The 16,592-nt window shown below is 56.2% G+C and overlaps 3 protein-coding genes across 4 annotated transcripts; 1 reads left to right on the top strand and 2 right to left on the bottom strand.

Moving 5' to 3' along the window:
* The first annotated feature begins 576 nt into the window (after positions 1 to 576).
* LOC143437962 (uncharacterized) lies at positions 577 to 2,864 on the top strand. The gene is made up of 2 exons (XM_076923331.1): positions 577 to 1,303; positions 1,478 to 2,864. The coding sequence occupies exons 1-2, from the start codon at positions 874 to 876 to the stop codon at positions 2,548 to 2,550; spliced, it is 1,503 nt and encodes a 500-aa protein (XP_076779446.1). The 5' UTR covers positions 577 to 873; the 3' UTR covers positions 2,551 to 2,864.
* A 523-nt stretch (positions 2,865 to 3,387) lies between these two features.
* Positions 3,388 to 5,042, bottom strand: Sap25 (Sin3A associated protein 25). Its single transcript, XM_076923330.1, has 6 exons — positions 4,739 to 5,042; positions 4,479 to 4,573; positions 4,293 to 4,396; positions 4,068 to 4,206; positions 3,861 to 3,961; positions 3,388 to 3,778 (listed from the first exon to the last, which is right to left on the bottom strand). The coding sequence occupies exons 1-6, from the start codon at positions 4,879 to 4,881 to the stop codon at positions 3,464 to 3,466; spliced, it is 897 nt and encodes a 298-aa protein (XP_076779445.1). The 5' UTR covers positions 4,882 to 5,042; the 3' UTR covers positions 3,388 to 3,463.
* Positions 5,043 to 5,195: 153 nt separating this feature from the next.
* Lrch4 (leucine rich repeats and calponin homology domain containing 4) lies at positions 5,196 to 16,327 on the bottom strand. Of its 2 annotated transcripts, none has more exons than XM_076923320.1 (18): positions 16,027 to 16,312; positions 11,841 to 11,985; positions 11,593 to 11,719; positions 11,310 to 11,415; positions 9,251 to 9,387; positions 9,030 to 9,142; positions 8,815 to 8,914; positions 8,486 to 8,576; positions 8,318 to 8,394; positions 8,149 to 8,210; positions 7,933 to 8,049; positions 7,758 to 7,826; positions 7,581 to 7,684; positions 7,372 to 7,455; positions 7,150 to 7,226; positions 6,847 to 6,984; positions 6,680 to 6,757; positions 5,196 to 5,522 (listed from the first exon to the last, which is right to left on the bottom strand). In XM_076923320.1, exons 1-18 carry the CDS (start codon positions 16,244 to 16,246, stop codon positions 5,418 to 5,420), a joined length of 1,950 nt encoding a protein of 649 aa, XP_076779435.1. In that variant the 5' UTR covers positions 16,247 to 16,312; the 3' UTR covers positions 5,196 to 5,417. The 2 variants fall into 2 exon arrangements, with proteins under 2 accessions (XP_076779435.1, XP_076779434.1); XM_076923319.1 differs by lacking the exon at positions 5,196 to 5,522 and adding an exon at positions 5,783 to 6,343 and having other exon boundaries at positions 16,027 to 16,327.
* Positions 16,328 to 16,592: the final 265 nt, after the last annotated feature.

Here is a 16,592-nt window from a genome sequence, read left to right as displayed (position 1 = left end):
ACTTTTAGGAAGATGTCCCCTAACTCCTCTTTCACGAGTCCTTCAGTGGCCATTTGTACACATGGGAATCTGGGGGGTACGGTTGGTTACCAGAGACTAATCTAGTTAGTTTGGTTTCCCTCTCCTGGGGTATCCACCACCCGAAACTCATTGAAGAACAGCAGTTAGTTCGGCACACTGCTCGGCAGCCATGTTCCCGGAATAACTCAGAAGCAAAGGCACAAATATCATCTCTGGGTGGGAAGGGAAAGAACACTGAGGACCTACGACTAGAGGCTCAGCGAGGTGGCTCCTCCCGGAGAACTGCTGCTGTCAGGGTGGCCCGCTAGGCCAAGCTGCTCGTCTAATCTTTAGTGCCATCACTGCTAACCATAGCCGCTTCTGCACCCTGGCTTTCTGGCTTTCCAGATTGCCTCAGGCTGCCCCTGGCGGTACTCCTCCACCCCCATATCCAGTCAGCTGATTGGTAGAGGCGCCCCCCACCCCCGTCACTCCCCGCCCCTGTGAAAGTTTGGTCCCAGCGGTGCAAGATTCCTACTCTAGCCTGTGAATCCTAAACTCTAATTCCTGCGCTTGGGCGTGGGAGGGTTAACTTGAAGGGGTGGAGATTCCAACAAGGAGGCTGACCTCCAGCTGGGTCAGCCTCCCTTAGACCTAGGAGTCCTGGTGTCACAGGCCACTGGGACACACGCACCCCTGTGTGCAGGCTCCTTGCTCACTCCAAGTCAGGAGAGGGCGTGGAGAGATGCAGGGCGGCTAGGCCGGTTGCGATCTCCCTGGTCTACTTGTCCCAAGCCGGTGGAAGCTCAGGGTGGGCAGACCCATTCAATCAAATCAGTCTTTCTAAGGACAATTTACTGCCTTTGGCCGAAGATGAAGCCCGCAGGTACCGGGCCCACAGTCTCTTCCGGGGGCGAGTCCACCGACGTGTCCCTCGGCTCGCCGTTCCCTTGGCCCTGTTCGCCCGACGTGCGGCTCTGTGGCCATCTGAGAAAGCAGAAGTCCCAGCGCCGCCGCTTTTTCGTGCTGCGCGCTGACCCACCACGCCTGGAGTGCTACGAGAGCGAGAAGAAGTTCTTGGCCAGCGGCTGCCGCCCACCTCGACCCCGGCGTACCGTGAGCCTGGAAGGTGCCTGCACTATTAGCAAGCGCGCGGATGCCCGTCAGCGCCACCTGATCGTCATCTATACCAACGACAGCAGCCTGGGCGTGGCGGCGGCCAGCGAAGCGGAGCAGCAAGCGTGGTACAGCGCCTTGCTCGAGGTGCGCGCCACCGCCGCTGCAGCTGCTGCTGCCGCTATGGGTGAGCCCTGGGTGACCTACGGGGAGGTCAGGGGGTTGCCGACTTAGTTTATCTTGAACCGGTTTCCCCTCAGATCAACAGAGGTTCAAATCTTAAGTTTTTACTTAAGTCTTGGTCACCTGGCACCCGGTGACCCCAACCCATGCCTCCCAGTGACTTGTCCATTCTCCCCAGGTTTCAGTCCCCAAGAGGCCCCTGAGTCTTGGATCTTCGCCCCATTCCAGGACGTCTGGCCTGTGACACTGCGGTCCAAGGGGCTGGGGAGAGCACGAGGCCTGAGCAGCGGCAGCTATCGTCTGTGCCTGGGTTCTGGGACCCTGAGCCTCCTGCGAAAGCCGGGAAGCAAAGGCTCCAAAGACGGCCGGGCAACGCCACCACCAGTCCTGCGCCTGTCCTTGCTCAGCGTCCGCCGCTGCGGCCACGCAGACTCTTTTTTCTTCCTGGAACTCGGGCGTTCAGCGCCCATGGGTCCTGGTGAGCTGTGGCTGCAGGCCCCTGATGCAGTGGTAGCCCAAAGCATCCATGAGACAGTCCTGGCTGCCATGAAGAGGCTGGGGAGCAGTGCAGCCAGTGGCAAAGCTGAGCCACCGTCGCCGCCGCCCGGAGATCCTCCAAAGAGTGTTCCCGCAGCTCCTACCCTGGCACCATATGAAATCCCTGCTTCGGCATCGGCAGCACAAGCAAGAATCCCGAATGACCGAGCAAAGCAGGACTACTTTAAGCCCCCGGAAAGGATGGAATCAACGAGCTCCTACAGGGGGCTAGATCTGGGCGGGGACTACATCACCATGGGAGTCAGGAATGAGTATGTGCACATGCGGGGAGGAGAAGCAGGTGACTATATGTGGATGGCGCCCCCGGGCCTTCCTCCCACCCCTGCCAGGGCAGATCCCAGTAAGCAGCCTGAGGATTGTGAGAGCACAGAGTACGTGCCCATGAACAGATTTTTACCGGGGCCTTTTTACTATGAGCTCAAAGCCAGGGAGTCTGAATTTGGGCATCCGGGTGCCCACTGTCGCATTAGGGACAGATGGAGACCCACAGTGGCTCAGCCCCGCTCTTCCCAAGGGTCAGAGCTCTCTGGGGACTACATGTACATCCCTGACTATGTAGGAACGGACAGTGATAGGGTGGGGTCTCTGGACAGCTGCCTCAACTATGTGGACCTGGACCTAGTCCCTCCCCTGGAGGTCCCTGGAGCAGCCCCAGGGAATAGTCCACATCGCTATGCCAGCATCAAGTTCTAGAACTTTTGGGAGGTAGGTGAGGAGACCCCGGCATTGTCAAGGAAGAGAGGAAAAGAAAAGAAAACCTTAGTACTGTTCAGCTCAGCTCCTACACACATGAGCCAGGAACCTCGAGGTTCATAGCCACTGTGAGCTGCTTATGCTGCCCCCTTGCCTGCTCTGTCCCTTCCAGCTGTACCATCTAAGAAACCCCTAGGAAGAAGTGCTCCAAAGAAATTAGATTCTTTTAAGAGAAAGTACTAGAACTTCTCTCTGCCTTCCCAAACCCTCCCCCACCCCAATCCAAATAACAAATAAATAAAACCCTTCCCAGCTGAATGCCTACAGAGTCAGTCTAGGCTAGCTTGTGGCCAAAGCATGGATGAAGACTTTCACCCTGGTTTGGGACAGCTCTGTCCCCTCATATGTTGGCAGCTAGATATCACTGTGTCTCCTCAGCCAAAGCATTATTCTCACCCAGTGTTTTCAAGCCAGAGCATAACTTCTCCAAGGCTCAGAAATGATGGGAGGACCAGGGACCATGTCAATGCTCCCCAAACAGCCTGTCCTCCCCAGTCATCCTGCTCGGGTCCGAGTCAGGCTCACCTGACCCTTTCTCTGGGCCTGGCAGGCATGATCGAGTTCCTTATTTCCCAGAGTATAGCCCAGTCCCAACTGTGGACCCAACCCACCCATTATAGGTGCCCTGCTCCCTGACTGTACTGCTCAATGGCTGTCCCAGTCCCAGGTAGTGGGTGACCAGTGAGTAAGGAGACCCGGAGGAAGAGCAAGTGAGTTCATTGGCATACTGGGAGCCAGCCTGCCTCCGCAGCCCATGCCCCACCACAGACAGCCTGGTTTGCAAACTCTGATTTATTGTCAACAAAAGAGCTTGGGGGGAAGAGAGCACCCATGGAGGGAGAGGCAGGGTACACTATGGACAGTAGCTATCGGGGTTCTGTGTGGGTTGTGGGTCAGGGTCAGAACAGCTCTGGCCACCACTGAGGCCTAGGTCTTCAGGGGCAGGGTCTGGGCAGCTGGTAGAAGAGAGAGAGCTTGCCAGGGAGTTGGGGGTCTGCTCTGCCTGGCCCATCTGTAGCAGCCCAGCAAGGGCGATCATCTCCGCCTCAGTGAGCCAGGTGGAGGTGGAGGAGGAGGAGCAGGCCTGGGATGACGGCGGAAGCACAGAGGCCGGCACAGAGGTAGACATAATGGGAGGTGGGAGCAGCAGCCTCCGTGGGTCCATTGCCTGAGAAGACAAGAAGGGAAGCTTGTTCTCCCAGCTTTGCACAAAGAAAGGGAGCAGAGAATGGAGGGAGGCTCACTCTTACCTGCTGAGGGGGGTTGGACAGGCATAGGGGAACACGCTGCTGCCCAGGCAGTAGCAGGGGATCCAAGAGAAAGACATCTTCATAGCTTTTCACTGGGAGCCCTGAGGAGGAGACCCTGGTAGCTTGGTGGCCTAGGCCATCCACCCTATCCCTCAATGCAGTTTCCCCAGCAACTTCACAACTAAGCTGAAGGGCCAAGAGATGTACCTGTGTCCCTAGACACCACCTGCTCTTCTTCTGGATGTCCTGAGGTAGTAAGGTTCCTGCCATAGTTATCATACATAGGCCAGGAAGGATGGCACAGTGTCCTGCCAGACAAAGATGCCGCTGACCCACAGCTGGGCCCCTGTGGAGAACAGGAAGTTACAGGGCTCCGTCTCTCTCCCTGCATCTCTGCTACCTGGGGACTGAGCCACAGATACCCCAACTCACCACCGGCTGAGACCCTGCATTAGCCTGGTAGCTGGGATCCCAAGGTGGCAGTGGAGTCGTCCTTGAGAGGGTACCCTGGGAGGTCACCCGGGGAGAAAGAGGTTCTGTGAATGAACGAGACGAGATTAGAACGGGCTCTGAATCTCTGGGGCCTTGTGGGTAAAAACAGCAAGACCTGGTGCCTACCTGGGGCTTCTGCAGTTGGCTTAGTAGCCAGCTGCCTGGAAGGCTGCAGCTGATCTCTCCCGGTCTCAGATGGGCTAAGGGCCTGGAGCTGTGAGCTGTGTGAAGGGAAGGACGGGCTTCCCCACTCACTTCCCTTCCTGATGCTGACCCGAGTTAGTCACAGGACCAACAATATACCCATTTCCCAGTACCGACCTCCTAGATTTTGTTCTGGAAAGCGCCAGAACAACGCCTCCTAGCGGCCCCCAGCAAGCCCTCACCTGTCCTGCACAGGCGTTTCTTGCTCTTCCATGGTTTCCTCTCCAGAGCTCCAGGCCTCTCCTTGGGCACTGCCCGTGGAGAGGCCTAGCCCCTCTGACGCCTCCTTCTGGCCTGTGCCCCATGGCCCAAGCCAAGGTAACATCCCGCGTCTGGTGAAGCACCAGGCAATACCCACCGCCGTGCTTGCGTGCGGCCCTGACTACATGAGCGCCCAAGTCCTAGCCCACCTCAGAGGTGTCGCCACAACGCCTGCGCCAGCGTTTCTCCAGCCACGTGGCACGCTCCCACCAGGTTCTCAAGGGCTCCCCCTGGCGGCAGAGGCACGGGGCACTTGTACCCGTATAGCTCCTCTACCAGGCATAGAAACATAGCACTCCACGGTGGGTCTCACAGTAGAGGACTCAGGTCCCCAGGAAGCGCACGCATTCATGGACAGGCAGGCAGACAGCCGAGGGCCAACCTACAGGCCTTTGGGCTTCTCTTTATTGTGTTTGACACAACAGTCTTCACCCAGATGGGGGCTGCACCCGAAGCAGCCTAACGGCAGGGGGATACCCAAGGCCAGCGCTACACACAAGACCATGGTCACCAAGTCCTTGTTAATTGGCAGGGCCCAGGTGTCATCTGCTCCCAGGATAGGTCAGGGGTAGTTGGGGCCCAGAGCCCCAACCTCTATCCCTAAGGCTCTTCCAGAAGTGCGTGAAGGACAGCAGCGATGTGAGGGAGGCCCCTTCCAGGGGCCCCTTCCTCTTCCAGGATGTGGTGGGGCTGGCACAGGGACTCCTGGGGGGAGGGGCCCAGGTTAAGTTTTCCCCTCGAATTCCCCCAGCAAGGTTAAGAGGGTGGCGGGTAGACACTGCCCCACGCCTGGGCACAAATGACACACGGAAGCTGCCAGCAGATAACAGAAGGGTGGTTAACACAGGGGGCTTGGGCAGGAGAGGCCTGTCATTTCCAAAGGGCAATGCTTGTACAGGCAGGTAGCCCAGGCAGGACGAACGAGGCCTGGCTGCAGCAGGAGCTCACACAAGCACACACAGAGGTGACAGTCTATACAGTTTATACAGAGCCAGGGGCCCAGACTGGGCTCACATCCCCTACAAATAGAGTCTCTCTACAAAACAGAGATAACTTAGCTCCCCCATAGCAGCCAGTAGGGGGAGGGAGGACAGAAGGGAAGCCAAGGTCCTGTCATCCCTCCAGGGACAGAGGGCTGGTGGGGAGGACACGAAGGCACCATCAGCACTAATGGGAAGGGCTATTGTGGGTACTAGAGTGGGGCCTCTGAGGTCAGCGTTCGTGAGGGTACACTAGTGTCTTTGGTAGGGCTGAAGGCACCGCCGGTGGGAACAGGCTCAACAGGAGTCTTATAAATAGAAGGTGGGGAAGGAAGGGCAGCGTGGGTCCTAGGAGCCCAGGAGCCGCGTGTAGACGGCATAGAGCAGCAGCATGGAGACCACGTAGAAGAGGAGGAAGCCACCCAGACCAGAGGACGGCTGGCCTAGCAGAGGAGCCTCGCCCCTAACCAGGGTCACAGCCTCCAGTATGGTCTGCAGCCCCTGGGGGGTGCCCCGGAGGAGATCCGAGGGCGAGCACAGGTCAGCCTGGGAGGGAGGACAAGGCAGATGGACAAGGACAAATAACACAAGTTAGCAGCATCAAGCTGCAGGCCTTCCCACCCTGCCCTCACAAACCAGGACCACAACCAGGGCCATACTGACATGCAGACATGCAGACATGCGGACATGCAGACATGCAGACATGCAGACATGCGGACAGGGAGGCAGGAGGGAGAGCAGGGCAGATGTGAGGGGTGGGACCAGGACACATGCTTCCTGTAGAAGTAAACACCCCTGTGGATGGAACTCCGCCCCTCATGCATGGTATCCAGCTGAGCCCTAGAAACCAGCATCCTCCAGAGCAAAGGGCAGCCCCCATACCTCAGGCACACCCATTTTTCGACAGGCTTCTAGGAAACTCTCTACATTCTTCCGAGACTTGAGGGCACTGAGCTTTGGCTGAAGGAGGAGGAGAAAGGAGAGGAATTTGGAAAGGCAAAGCCACAGTCCCGTCCTGCCCCTCTTCCTCCTTTTGGGCTCCCACTGACCACAGCAGGTGAGGGCACATGAATGAAGGGTACAGAGCGGGGCCGCAGCTGGTTCGCCAGCTGGCAGAGGATGACCCCATTGGCGAGAGCCTCTGCCAGATCCTCAGGCAGGGGTCGCTGCAACCGTGACTCTAGGACCTGGACACAGACACAGGAGGAGCAGGTGGGGTCAGCAGGGTCACTCCATCCCTTCCCCTCCTCAATGACAGTTAGGAATTGTTGCAGGCTGTGTGGGTCCTGAGAAAGGAAAGGGGAAGGGGGTACCATGCTGGGCCAGGCCTCTGCTCAATGGATTTTGCTTACCTGGCGAAGTTGGGATATTAGCTCCTTCTCCTGAGGAAATGGCCGGGGTCTCAAAACAGACTCTGGAGAGGACGGGCCTAGGAGGAAAAGAAGGACGTGGAAAGCTCTGCTTCATGGATAAACTTTGGAGCCTGTTTCCAACAGTCTGGTACCAATACCAACTCTTGCCTACGGGATTTTCCATGAAATCCCATAGTTAGTGCCAGGAAGAGAGAGACTTACTCGAGCCACTCTGAGAAGAGGAACGGAAGAGGAAGCTGTTTGGTCTCTGAATGGAGCCCAGCGGCCTGGGAACGGGAGCAGTCACTGGGGGGGGGGGGGGGGGGGAAGCCAGGGACAGGCAAGAGAGACGTCTCCTCAGTAGCTCATTCTTCCTTCAGGCCTCTATGTCCCAACCACCTCCAAGCCATCACCTAAAGATACTGTCCTACCTGGTCCAGATACAGGAAGGGGGTCTTGGGAAATGGGGGGCGGTGTGGGAGCTCCCTGCCCCCCTGAAACTCCCACTTGGGTAGCACTGGACTTCGGTGGGCCACTGAGGAAAGAAGAAGGGACTCAGAGAAGGCCATGAAGAAGACCTAGGGAGGTGGGTCTTGGACGACACCTACTTGCAGGTGGCCTGTGTGGACGGGGCCGCAGCACCTGCCCCAGCAGCCCTGATTCCCCGCTTCAGGACGCTGCAAAAAGCAAAAGAGGAAAAAGCTGGGCAGTCAGGCCTCACATTCAATAGAACAGAAGTCTGAGAGGCATCTGCCTCTGCTTCCTCAGGCCCCGAGCCCTTACCTGTCCTTCCTGGAGGACCCCCACACCGCACTCTGCTGCTGTTGCCTCCGCTCCCGCTCCTGCCACAACTGCAAAGTGTCTGGGCGCCGCCTCTCCTCCCCTGCTGGCTCCTCCCGCCTGGCAGAAGACAGGACAAGAGAGACCTTTGTCAGGTGAAGAGGAGGTGCCCAGGGCTGCTGAGTAGGAGGCAGAAGAGTGGGTGTGGGGTTGGAATACCTGCTGCTAGATGGCTTCTCCATATCCCCTGCCACAAGGCTTAATTCAGAAGGCAGCTGCTCCTGAAGAGAGGACAGCAAAGGCTGAAGAGAGAGGCCTGGCCCCCATTTACACTGATTTCTCCATTCAGAGCCTCTCCACCTGCCAAAGGACAGCCCTGGGTCCTAACCTCAGCTGCACTTCGCTCTTCATCTTCCCCAGGAACATGGCTGTCAATAAAGTCAATCTGCTCCAGGTCTCCATCGCCTGCAAGACCAGGGCCCATCAGCGAGCGAAGAGGAGGGGGCTTCCAGGCCTACACTCACCCCTCACTTCCTGGGCAAACTCCCTCACTCACCAGAGCCATCTTCCCTAGGTTGTCTAGGCCCCCGGGGCTCCCGAGCCAGTTCTGAGATCCGGAAAGACAGTTCTGAAAAATCATCTGTGGACTTTAAGGCAGAGAGACAGAGATGGGACATGGGCTCCCTGCAGGGCTGGGGACCATAAGGGTTCAGGCTGCACAGTAGAGACTGGGGTCAAGTGGAAGGCCAGCCTCTTGGGCATAGTAGGGGAGGAGCCCCAGCCATGACCTCTTACTGAGACACCAACATATTAGGTATAGGGTCCCCAGTACCAAGTTTCTCTCCCAATCACATCCCTAAATGCCTTTATAAGGGAAGTCCTCACCTCATTTCCTGACCACCTCTTGCTGCCACTGTCAACGCTATGGAAGCCCGAGTCCAAGCCACCGTCATAACGACGTCCCGGAAATAAATCTTCGGCAGGGCTGGAACAGCCAGGAAGACCCAATGAGCCCCAGGTTAGTGGCACCCCTACCCTCCCACTGGAATCCAGGGGAGTTCTTTGGTCCCAAGAAGGGGATTCCTTCCCCTGGGCCTTACCAGGGACTAAAACTTGGAGGGCGGGAAGGGACCAGGTCCCCGAGGGCAGCTCCCCTCCGGCCAGCTTCCATTGTTAAGTACTTGAAGATGTGAAGTTTCCCCTTCAGGCATATCTGTGGGAGGGGCAATGCACAGAATGAGGGGGCTCCCCAAGCCCTGGTGGACCCTCCCACTACCTCACGGCACCACAGTACTCAAGGTCCACCCAGGCTGCACCTTACCTGGGCAGGTGGACTCTGTAGGGGGTTGCTATCCAGAAGAATGACCTGCAGGTGCCTGAGGCGGCAGAAGGAGACTGGGATTCGGGAGACACGGTTACAGGAGAAATCCAGACGGACCAGAGGAAGGTCCCCCAGCTCTAGGGTCAGGCAAAGGGAGAGTCAGGAGATGCCTGGGCCAAGGCCTTGAATTCCCTTCCTTACTTGGTTCTGAGCAGTCAATCGCCCCTGGCTCCTTCATAGCACCTCCAACCCTAGCCGGCTCAGCTCACTTCCCACGAACAAAAGGCTGTCCATCTCCTCAAGTCGAGCAAGCGAGCGAGCGGAACCCTCTCCACTTCAGCTCTGCTCAGCTCTGTGCGCCTCTCCTGCCAGCCCCCCCCCCCACCCCCGCAATCCACCCTACATTCTCCAGGGAGCAGTGCAAGATACAAACCAGCGGATGTTACTGCTCAAAAGCCCCCCAAAACCACATAGCCAGGCCTGCTAAAGTGGCAAACGCCTGTATTCCCAGCACTCAGAGGCTCAGCAGGAGAAGTGGGGTTCAAGGCCATTCTTGCCTACACACTGATTGGAGGACAGTCTGAAGTACAAGACACTGCCTCTCAAAACAAAACAAAAAAGACAAAATTCCAGCCAGGTAGGGTGGCACATGCCTTTAATCCCAGAACTTGGGAAGCAGAGGCAGACAGATGCCTGTGAGCTCCAGGCCAGTCTGGTTTACACGGTGAAACCCTGTCTCAACTAAACAAAAAAAACAGGACAAAACAAAATTCCTTGGCTTCACTTATTTTGAAACAGAAAAGTAATAAAGACACTTAACAGACTGGGAGGGCATGGGCAGAGGCAGACGGGGTGGGAGGACGCAGGGAAAATGGATGGCCGTTATTCTTGGTCTTCAAAGCCAAGTCTGTACCCTTCCTTCCTCTCTCTAGCTTGTCTTTCTAACTGCCCAAGATAGATCAGGCTATCCCTGCCTCCGTGCTCTGTACATGGTGCTCCTCTGCCTGGACGAAGGGCAAAGCATTCTCCTCTAAGATGAGTGCCTGAGGATCTCTCAGACGCCCCAGAAGAACCCTGCTTCCCACTCCTGGGTTCCCAAGCCACATGCTTTAGCAGTTCCCTATGAATGGCTATCTCTCCTCCATTAAGCCACTAAACCTTTGAGGGTTGGTCTTAGATCTCAGTCACATCTATTGGGCTCCCACCTGAAACACAGGAAGCACACACGAGCACACAGGAGAAGGCATGCTGCTTCCCAGCAGTGACTATCCAATGTTGGTGTGTCACAATGACCCCATTGAACAGGGCTGCTCAAGTTCTTATGTCAGATACCCTGCAGGTCAGAGTCCTCAAGAGGAGATTCAAGAGCATCACCTGACTAGTGTTGGTCCAAGAGCTCCTGCTGGGGTGAGGTGGTGTTGGGTGGGCTTTCAGGTCCCTTCCTACCTTAGTGTTCTACAGTTGCCTGATTCCCTCCTACCCTTCTTTCCTACCCTGTCTCCACACTCGTAAAAGCAGAACTAGGAGTCCATGCCTTCTCAGCCTCAGAGGGTTGCCATGGTCAGAAGCAAATACAACTGTTTACTGTTTGCTTTAGATACTGAAAATCCCTGAGCAACTAAGGCTAGATTATTTTTGAACGGTTTCTTTCCTGTGACTTCTCCAAGGTAGAGGCATTATTTCAAGTTAAATGTTTGTGCTCCGCCCCCATTCTGTATATTTAAATCATAACCTTTAAAGTGACTGGTACTAAGAAGTGGGGCCTAAGGGCGGTAATTCAGGTCATGAGGACAGAGTCCAGAGAGGATTAGCATCCTTATAAAACAGAGCGCAAAGACCCTGGAGCCCTCTCTGCTCTGTTGATGAGGATACAGAAAGGTGGTGTTTTGTCATCCATGGAGAGCCCTAATACCACCTACAGTATCGGACCTGACTGTAGGAAAGGCCTGTGCTGCTCAGAAGCCACCCAGAGTATGGCACGTGTGTTCCTGCCGCTGAGCTGATGAGGACAGACAGACAAGCATGGACACCACCATGCCCTCTGGTTTACTTTCCTTACCATCCGGCAGGGTACTGAGCTGGTTCCTTCGAACATTGAGATCCCGCAGGGCCCGGAGGCTGCACAGCTCCACGGGGAGGGACCGCAGCTCATTGCTGCTCACATCCTAGGTCAGAGAAAGCTCTGTAAGCCCAGGGCTAGCAGAACTCGCTCTGCCACTGCTCTGGCTACTTGCCTTTCATGTAAGCCTTTTCCCAAAGGTGCCTCCTACCTTTCTCTAGCCAGTCCCTCCCCAAAGTCCCTGGGCCCTGGCTCAACAGGCCCTCTCTGGCCCTATCCTCACAAGCTGCCGCAGGCTTCCTAAGGTGCTGATGTCTGGAGGCAGGGCTTCTAGCTTGTTGTTGCTGATGATAAGCACTCGCAGGGGCAGCTGGCAGATGTAGGGCGGCAACGAGGACAGCTGGTTCCGGCTGTGGACGGGAGAAAGGCAGCAGGCTCACTCCCCAGGCAAGGCATACAGCACCCGGCCTCCAGTGGGGACTGGGAGGGATAAGGATCTTCGAGCGAAGCCCACGGAATCAGCCCCACTACCTGAGGTTGAGGTAGGTGAGGGCTGTGAGGTTCCCCAAGGCTGGGTTTAGGCATCTCAGGCAGTTGTGGTAGAGGCTCAGGCCTTCCAGGGACACCAGCTGGCAAGCTGCCTCGGGCACCTCGGGAAACCGGTTCCGAGATAAGTCTAAGGAAAGCAAGGGTCTGCAATGAGCTGAGAAAAGGTCCCGGAGTGTCCCCTGAAGCAGCTGCCAGCTCCCTATCCCCCACTGACCTAAAGACTCAAGCCCATAGGGTTAAGGCGAGAACTAAGTGGGTAAAGGCTTGCCACAGTGAATGACGACCTCAGTTCAACCCCCCAGAATCCGTGTATAAAAAGCCAGTCATGGTAGTGTTGGCTTGCAACCCCACCCCTGGAGAGGTGGGATAAGTGGATCCTTGGTGCTCATTGGCCAGCTGACCAGTCAGTCTATCTGACTCAGTGGCCAGGTCACTGCAAAGTGGACAATACCTGAACAGTTGAGACTGATCCCCTAGCTTCCACAGGTGTGTGCACACACGTGCAACATATGAACACATCTAAGTTCATAAACCTGGCCTCCCTGGGGAGACAACCCGTCTTCTATAAACCAAAGCACATTATAAGCATGACCAGAAAGGCAAAGAGAAGCCCTGACTTGGGAGAGTAATAACAGACCATAAACATAATCTTTAAATTCACATATGAAACTGCATGCGGTGGCTCAGGCCTGTAATTGCAGCAATCAGAACGCTGAGAGACAAGAATTCAGGCTTCTCCAGGGGTGGGATGGCAAGTGAACACTGCCATACCTGAGTTTTATTCAGAGTTCAGGACTAGACACTGTCCCACCCAGCAAAATCTAGGACAACTGAAGACTTCCACTGGCAGTGTACAGCAGGTGGGTTCTATGACACTGTGGTTGTGTGCTGAGATGTCAGGAGAACTGAAAGGAGGTGGGAGATCACACAAGGGGGCCCTGCTTGTTCAGAGAGTCAGGGGGATAAACAGAAGGTTCAGTGAAGAACACACTAACTGCACACGCATGAGGACCTGAGTTAGACCCCAGCACTCATGTAAAACACTGGGCATGGGCACATATACCTGTGACCTCAGTGCTGTGGGGACAGAGCAGCACCCCAGCATCCTCTTCTGGCCTCCATATACAAGCATGCACTCTCTGCCCCACTTCCCACCAAAACTCAGGGCCTGGTTAGGGGCTGGATACGACTCAATGGGTCTAGCACAGAGCAGGCTCTGGATGGGATCCCAGCACAAGAAAGAGAAGCTGAAAACAACAGTAAGGCGATAGGCAGGAAAGGTCAAGAGGAGAATGCAGAAACCTCCGGGGAACCACAGGCTCCAGCCCTTCCTCCTACCTTCAACCTGTTTTCAACACAGGGAAGAAATCACCTCAAGAGATACATCGCCTTTTGTGATTAAGTGAAGCCCTCCACTTGGCCAGTTTTTCATGAGCTTCCAAGACCAAAAGACTATGAACACTTAGCTTCAGGAAGTCAGGGAGGGAAAGGCCGGTTAAGCTGGAGCTGTTCTCAGAGAACTCAAGGTCTCTGGTCCCCAGGCTGGCTGCCCATTTTCAACCTCAGCAGCGTCCCTCTGCTTCCTCTCTGCCCTGGGCCTCAGGTCCAGAGTCTTTCCATTTACCATGAGCAGAGCAAGGAGAAGTGAGAGGCTGACACCCTCTTATCTCAAAGACTGACTCACTATGGCAGTGGCAGAGGCAAGCCCATAGTTCCCTCCAGTGTGGAGACATAGACCACAGACCCCTAGAAGCCTGCATTTCTGTCTGTTCTGTTCAGCATGCCCTAGGAGGTGTCTGGGTATTCTAGGGGAAATCCCAGGCCAGAGTGCTTGTGATCGGCTTTAAAAGCCTCCTTCAGCAGGGGGCAAAAGCCGAGAGGAAGAGAAGCTGGGGAACATTCCCCCAAGGAAACGTGTCTTATGACAGGAAATGCAGTAGAAACAGTCCATTAGCTTGTGGCTTGTACATCTGTTTCCCAGGGGACAGTAGCCTGGTGCCCTACAAACGGTGCTTCTTCTTCTTTGCCCCTGCCCCAGTGGACAGACAGAGCTAGTATAGGAAGAGCAGTTCTGCCAGGAGAGGGTGGGAGGCCTGCATCTGGTCCTCCACCCAGGCCCAACACCTGCCTCTTTCCTTTGTGCTCACAAATGCATATGTGTTATGCATGCATGCATGGGAGTGGAGACCAAACTGGGACTGGGTAAAGGGTAGAGGGGCAGAAGTCAGGGGCGGAAAGAGCCCAGGCTGGAGGAGGCAGGGCTCAGGGGCACAGGATGTGGTCTGTGGGAGAATGATCGACACTTCTCCTTTGTTAGAACTTGCCCTGCCCCAACCCAGGTCTCTACTAGTAGGCCAAGGGAACGCAATCCTTGGTTGTCAGGGAATTCCACTGAGGAAACATTCAGGGCAGACAGCAAGCAGGAGAGGGTTCAGAATCACCCAGCAGCACAACCCTGAAGCACACAGTCTGGGTTGGAGGGTGACAGGATGCAGAGGACAGGGCACCAGGTAACTCTGCGCTTCTGCCATGCACAGAGAAAGAGAAGACAGAGGAGGACAGCTGGACATAATGGAACCCACCTGCCTAGAACCTGGGCTCCAACAAGACTGAAGGAGGCAGAGAGGGGCTTTCAGGAGGCTGGGAAGTTCCCACAGCACACAAGTGAACCTGCACCCAGGGGAGCCCTAGCTGCACCCTGAGCCGGAATGTTGAAGGAGGAGACTGGGTTGGGGCAGGAGCTGGGAGGGGCTGGGAGGGCTCGGTAGTTTTCCCAAGAGTCCACTCACTGAGACAGAGCCCTGAGGAAGTAAAGAAAAACATTTGGTCTTTGTCAAAAAACAAGCAAGGGGGGGGGGAGGGGAAAGGGAACAGACGGCCAGTGTCACACAGCTGCTGAGGTCAATCTGGAGCTTGCGGGTTGGGGGGACCTGGGAGGGGTAAGGATGGCTCCTGGGGCTCACCCATTCCCAGGACTCATTCAACCATGTAGGGGGAAAATAATTTAAAAGCAGAGAGATTTAAACTTTTTCTCTGCAGAGCTGTAAGGGGAGACTGTGCCCCAGCCAGCCCAGTATGACTGCAGGTGGGCAGGCACCTGCCGGAGCTCTTTGATCCAGCTCTATAGGCCCTGGACCAGGAGAGAGAGGCCAGGAGAAGGGGCCCTCACACTCCAGCCCAGGCTGGGGTGGGGCTCCCGGAATGCAGTCCTCTGTTGTGATTCCCCGCCCTCAGTTGCCAGCCCAAGTTCATAGGCTGCCTTCTAAGCAGCTGAAGCCTGACTCACCTGTCATAGTACAGTTCCCAGTGCCTGGCCATAACAGACCCAAGTGGAGAGTGTACATGATTAGAGGAATCCCAAACACACACACCCCAGGGTGGAGGGGACATGATTAGAGGGATCCTGAGGGCAGGGACTGGAAGGAGAGTCTCTAGGAGGTCAGCACTCCTAGCTAAGAGCCACAATGTCCTTCCTTTCAGCAAGCTGCCTCAAGTTCCTCCCCTAAGGGAAAAGCAGAATTGTAGGGCTCCTATGAGGTCACAACCTCCACAGTGACCTCACAGAGCCGGGAAGGAGATAAAGAGGACAGGGATAATGGATGGGAAGTTAAGGGCGGGAGATTCACGTCTTTCACATAGACAAGCTGAGGTGGACGGCAGAGAGGGGCTGGAGACTGTGGAAAAGCAAGCAGAAACGTCGGGTTGTTAGGGGCCACCCTTAGGAAAGGGAGAACGGGGGGGGGCTGCTTGTTGGGATCGAGGTGGACCGGTGAGGAAGACGTAGGAAACGATTTAAAGGGTGAAAAATGAAGCGATTAATGATAGGTTATACATGGAGGCTTGCCTTAAGGGCTGATCAGATCTAGGGTTGAAGAAGCCAACTCAGTGAGGGGCGGGACCATGCTACAGGTGCGCAATATGCAAATAAAGGGGAGAGTCTGACAGAGCTCGGCCAAAAGTGTTCTGTGCACTCTTGAAGGAAACGCATTGTCCAGTGGTTCTTACAGAGGGGAGGGGAGGTCGCGGGCTCAATGCCAATCCCAAGGGGCGAGCATTCAAGACTGCCAGGTGAAGGGGTGGGCCCGATTCGAACGCGAGGCGGGGCTATGCAAATGAGGGTCGCGGTCCGGTGTGGGTCCCCTGCTCTCTAGGCACCAGCGCAACTCACCAGCCTGGGTGATGTCTGACAGGTCGTAACTGCGGGCCGCGCCCCGGGGGAAGTGCTTCAAACGCCGGTTGGACAAGTTCAGGGTCCCGGTGGCCACAGCCTCCTCTAAGGCTCGCTCTGCGCTACGGCTCCCGGGTAGACCAGGAGACCCCGGTACGGAGACTGAAGCAGCAGCTTCCTCACCCCCGGCGCCGAGTGGGCCCGCTACCACCGCCGCCATCCGCTCCCGGCGGCTCCCCTTGCCTGACTGACGGCACCGGCCGGCCCTTCTCGCCCTTCCCCCTCCTCGGAGCCGCCGTAGTCTCCACGGGAGGGAGGAAGCGAGGGTCAGGAACCCCGCGGACCAATCATAAACCAGAGACGCGTTAGAAGTGCCCAATCAAAAACCGGCAAAGGGGCGGAGCCTCTCAATTCTAGACTACACTGAGGAACGGGAGGGGGCAAAAGCGGAGCACCCCGCCAACGGCTGCGGTTCCTGGTCGGCCCGCCCCTCTCTGCGATATCCAATCACAACTCTTGAGACTGGAGATGGAGCCAATGAGACCCACCCGGGAGGCGGGGACTAC

This window comes from Arvicanthis niloticus, chromosome 24 (genome assembly GCF_011762505.2).
Source record: "Arvicanthis niloticus isolate mArvNil1 chromosome 24, mArvNil1.pat.X, whole genome shotgun sequence".
In the NCBI taxonomy this organism is placed as follows: Eukaryota; Metazoa; Chordata; class Mammalia; order Rodentia; family Muridae; genus Arvicanthis; species Arvicanthis niloticus.
The sequence above is the reverse complement of the archived record's forward strand: the minus strand, read 5'-3'. Positions and strand labels throughout refer to the sequence as shown.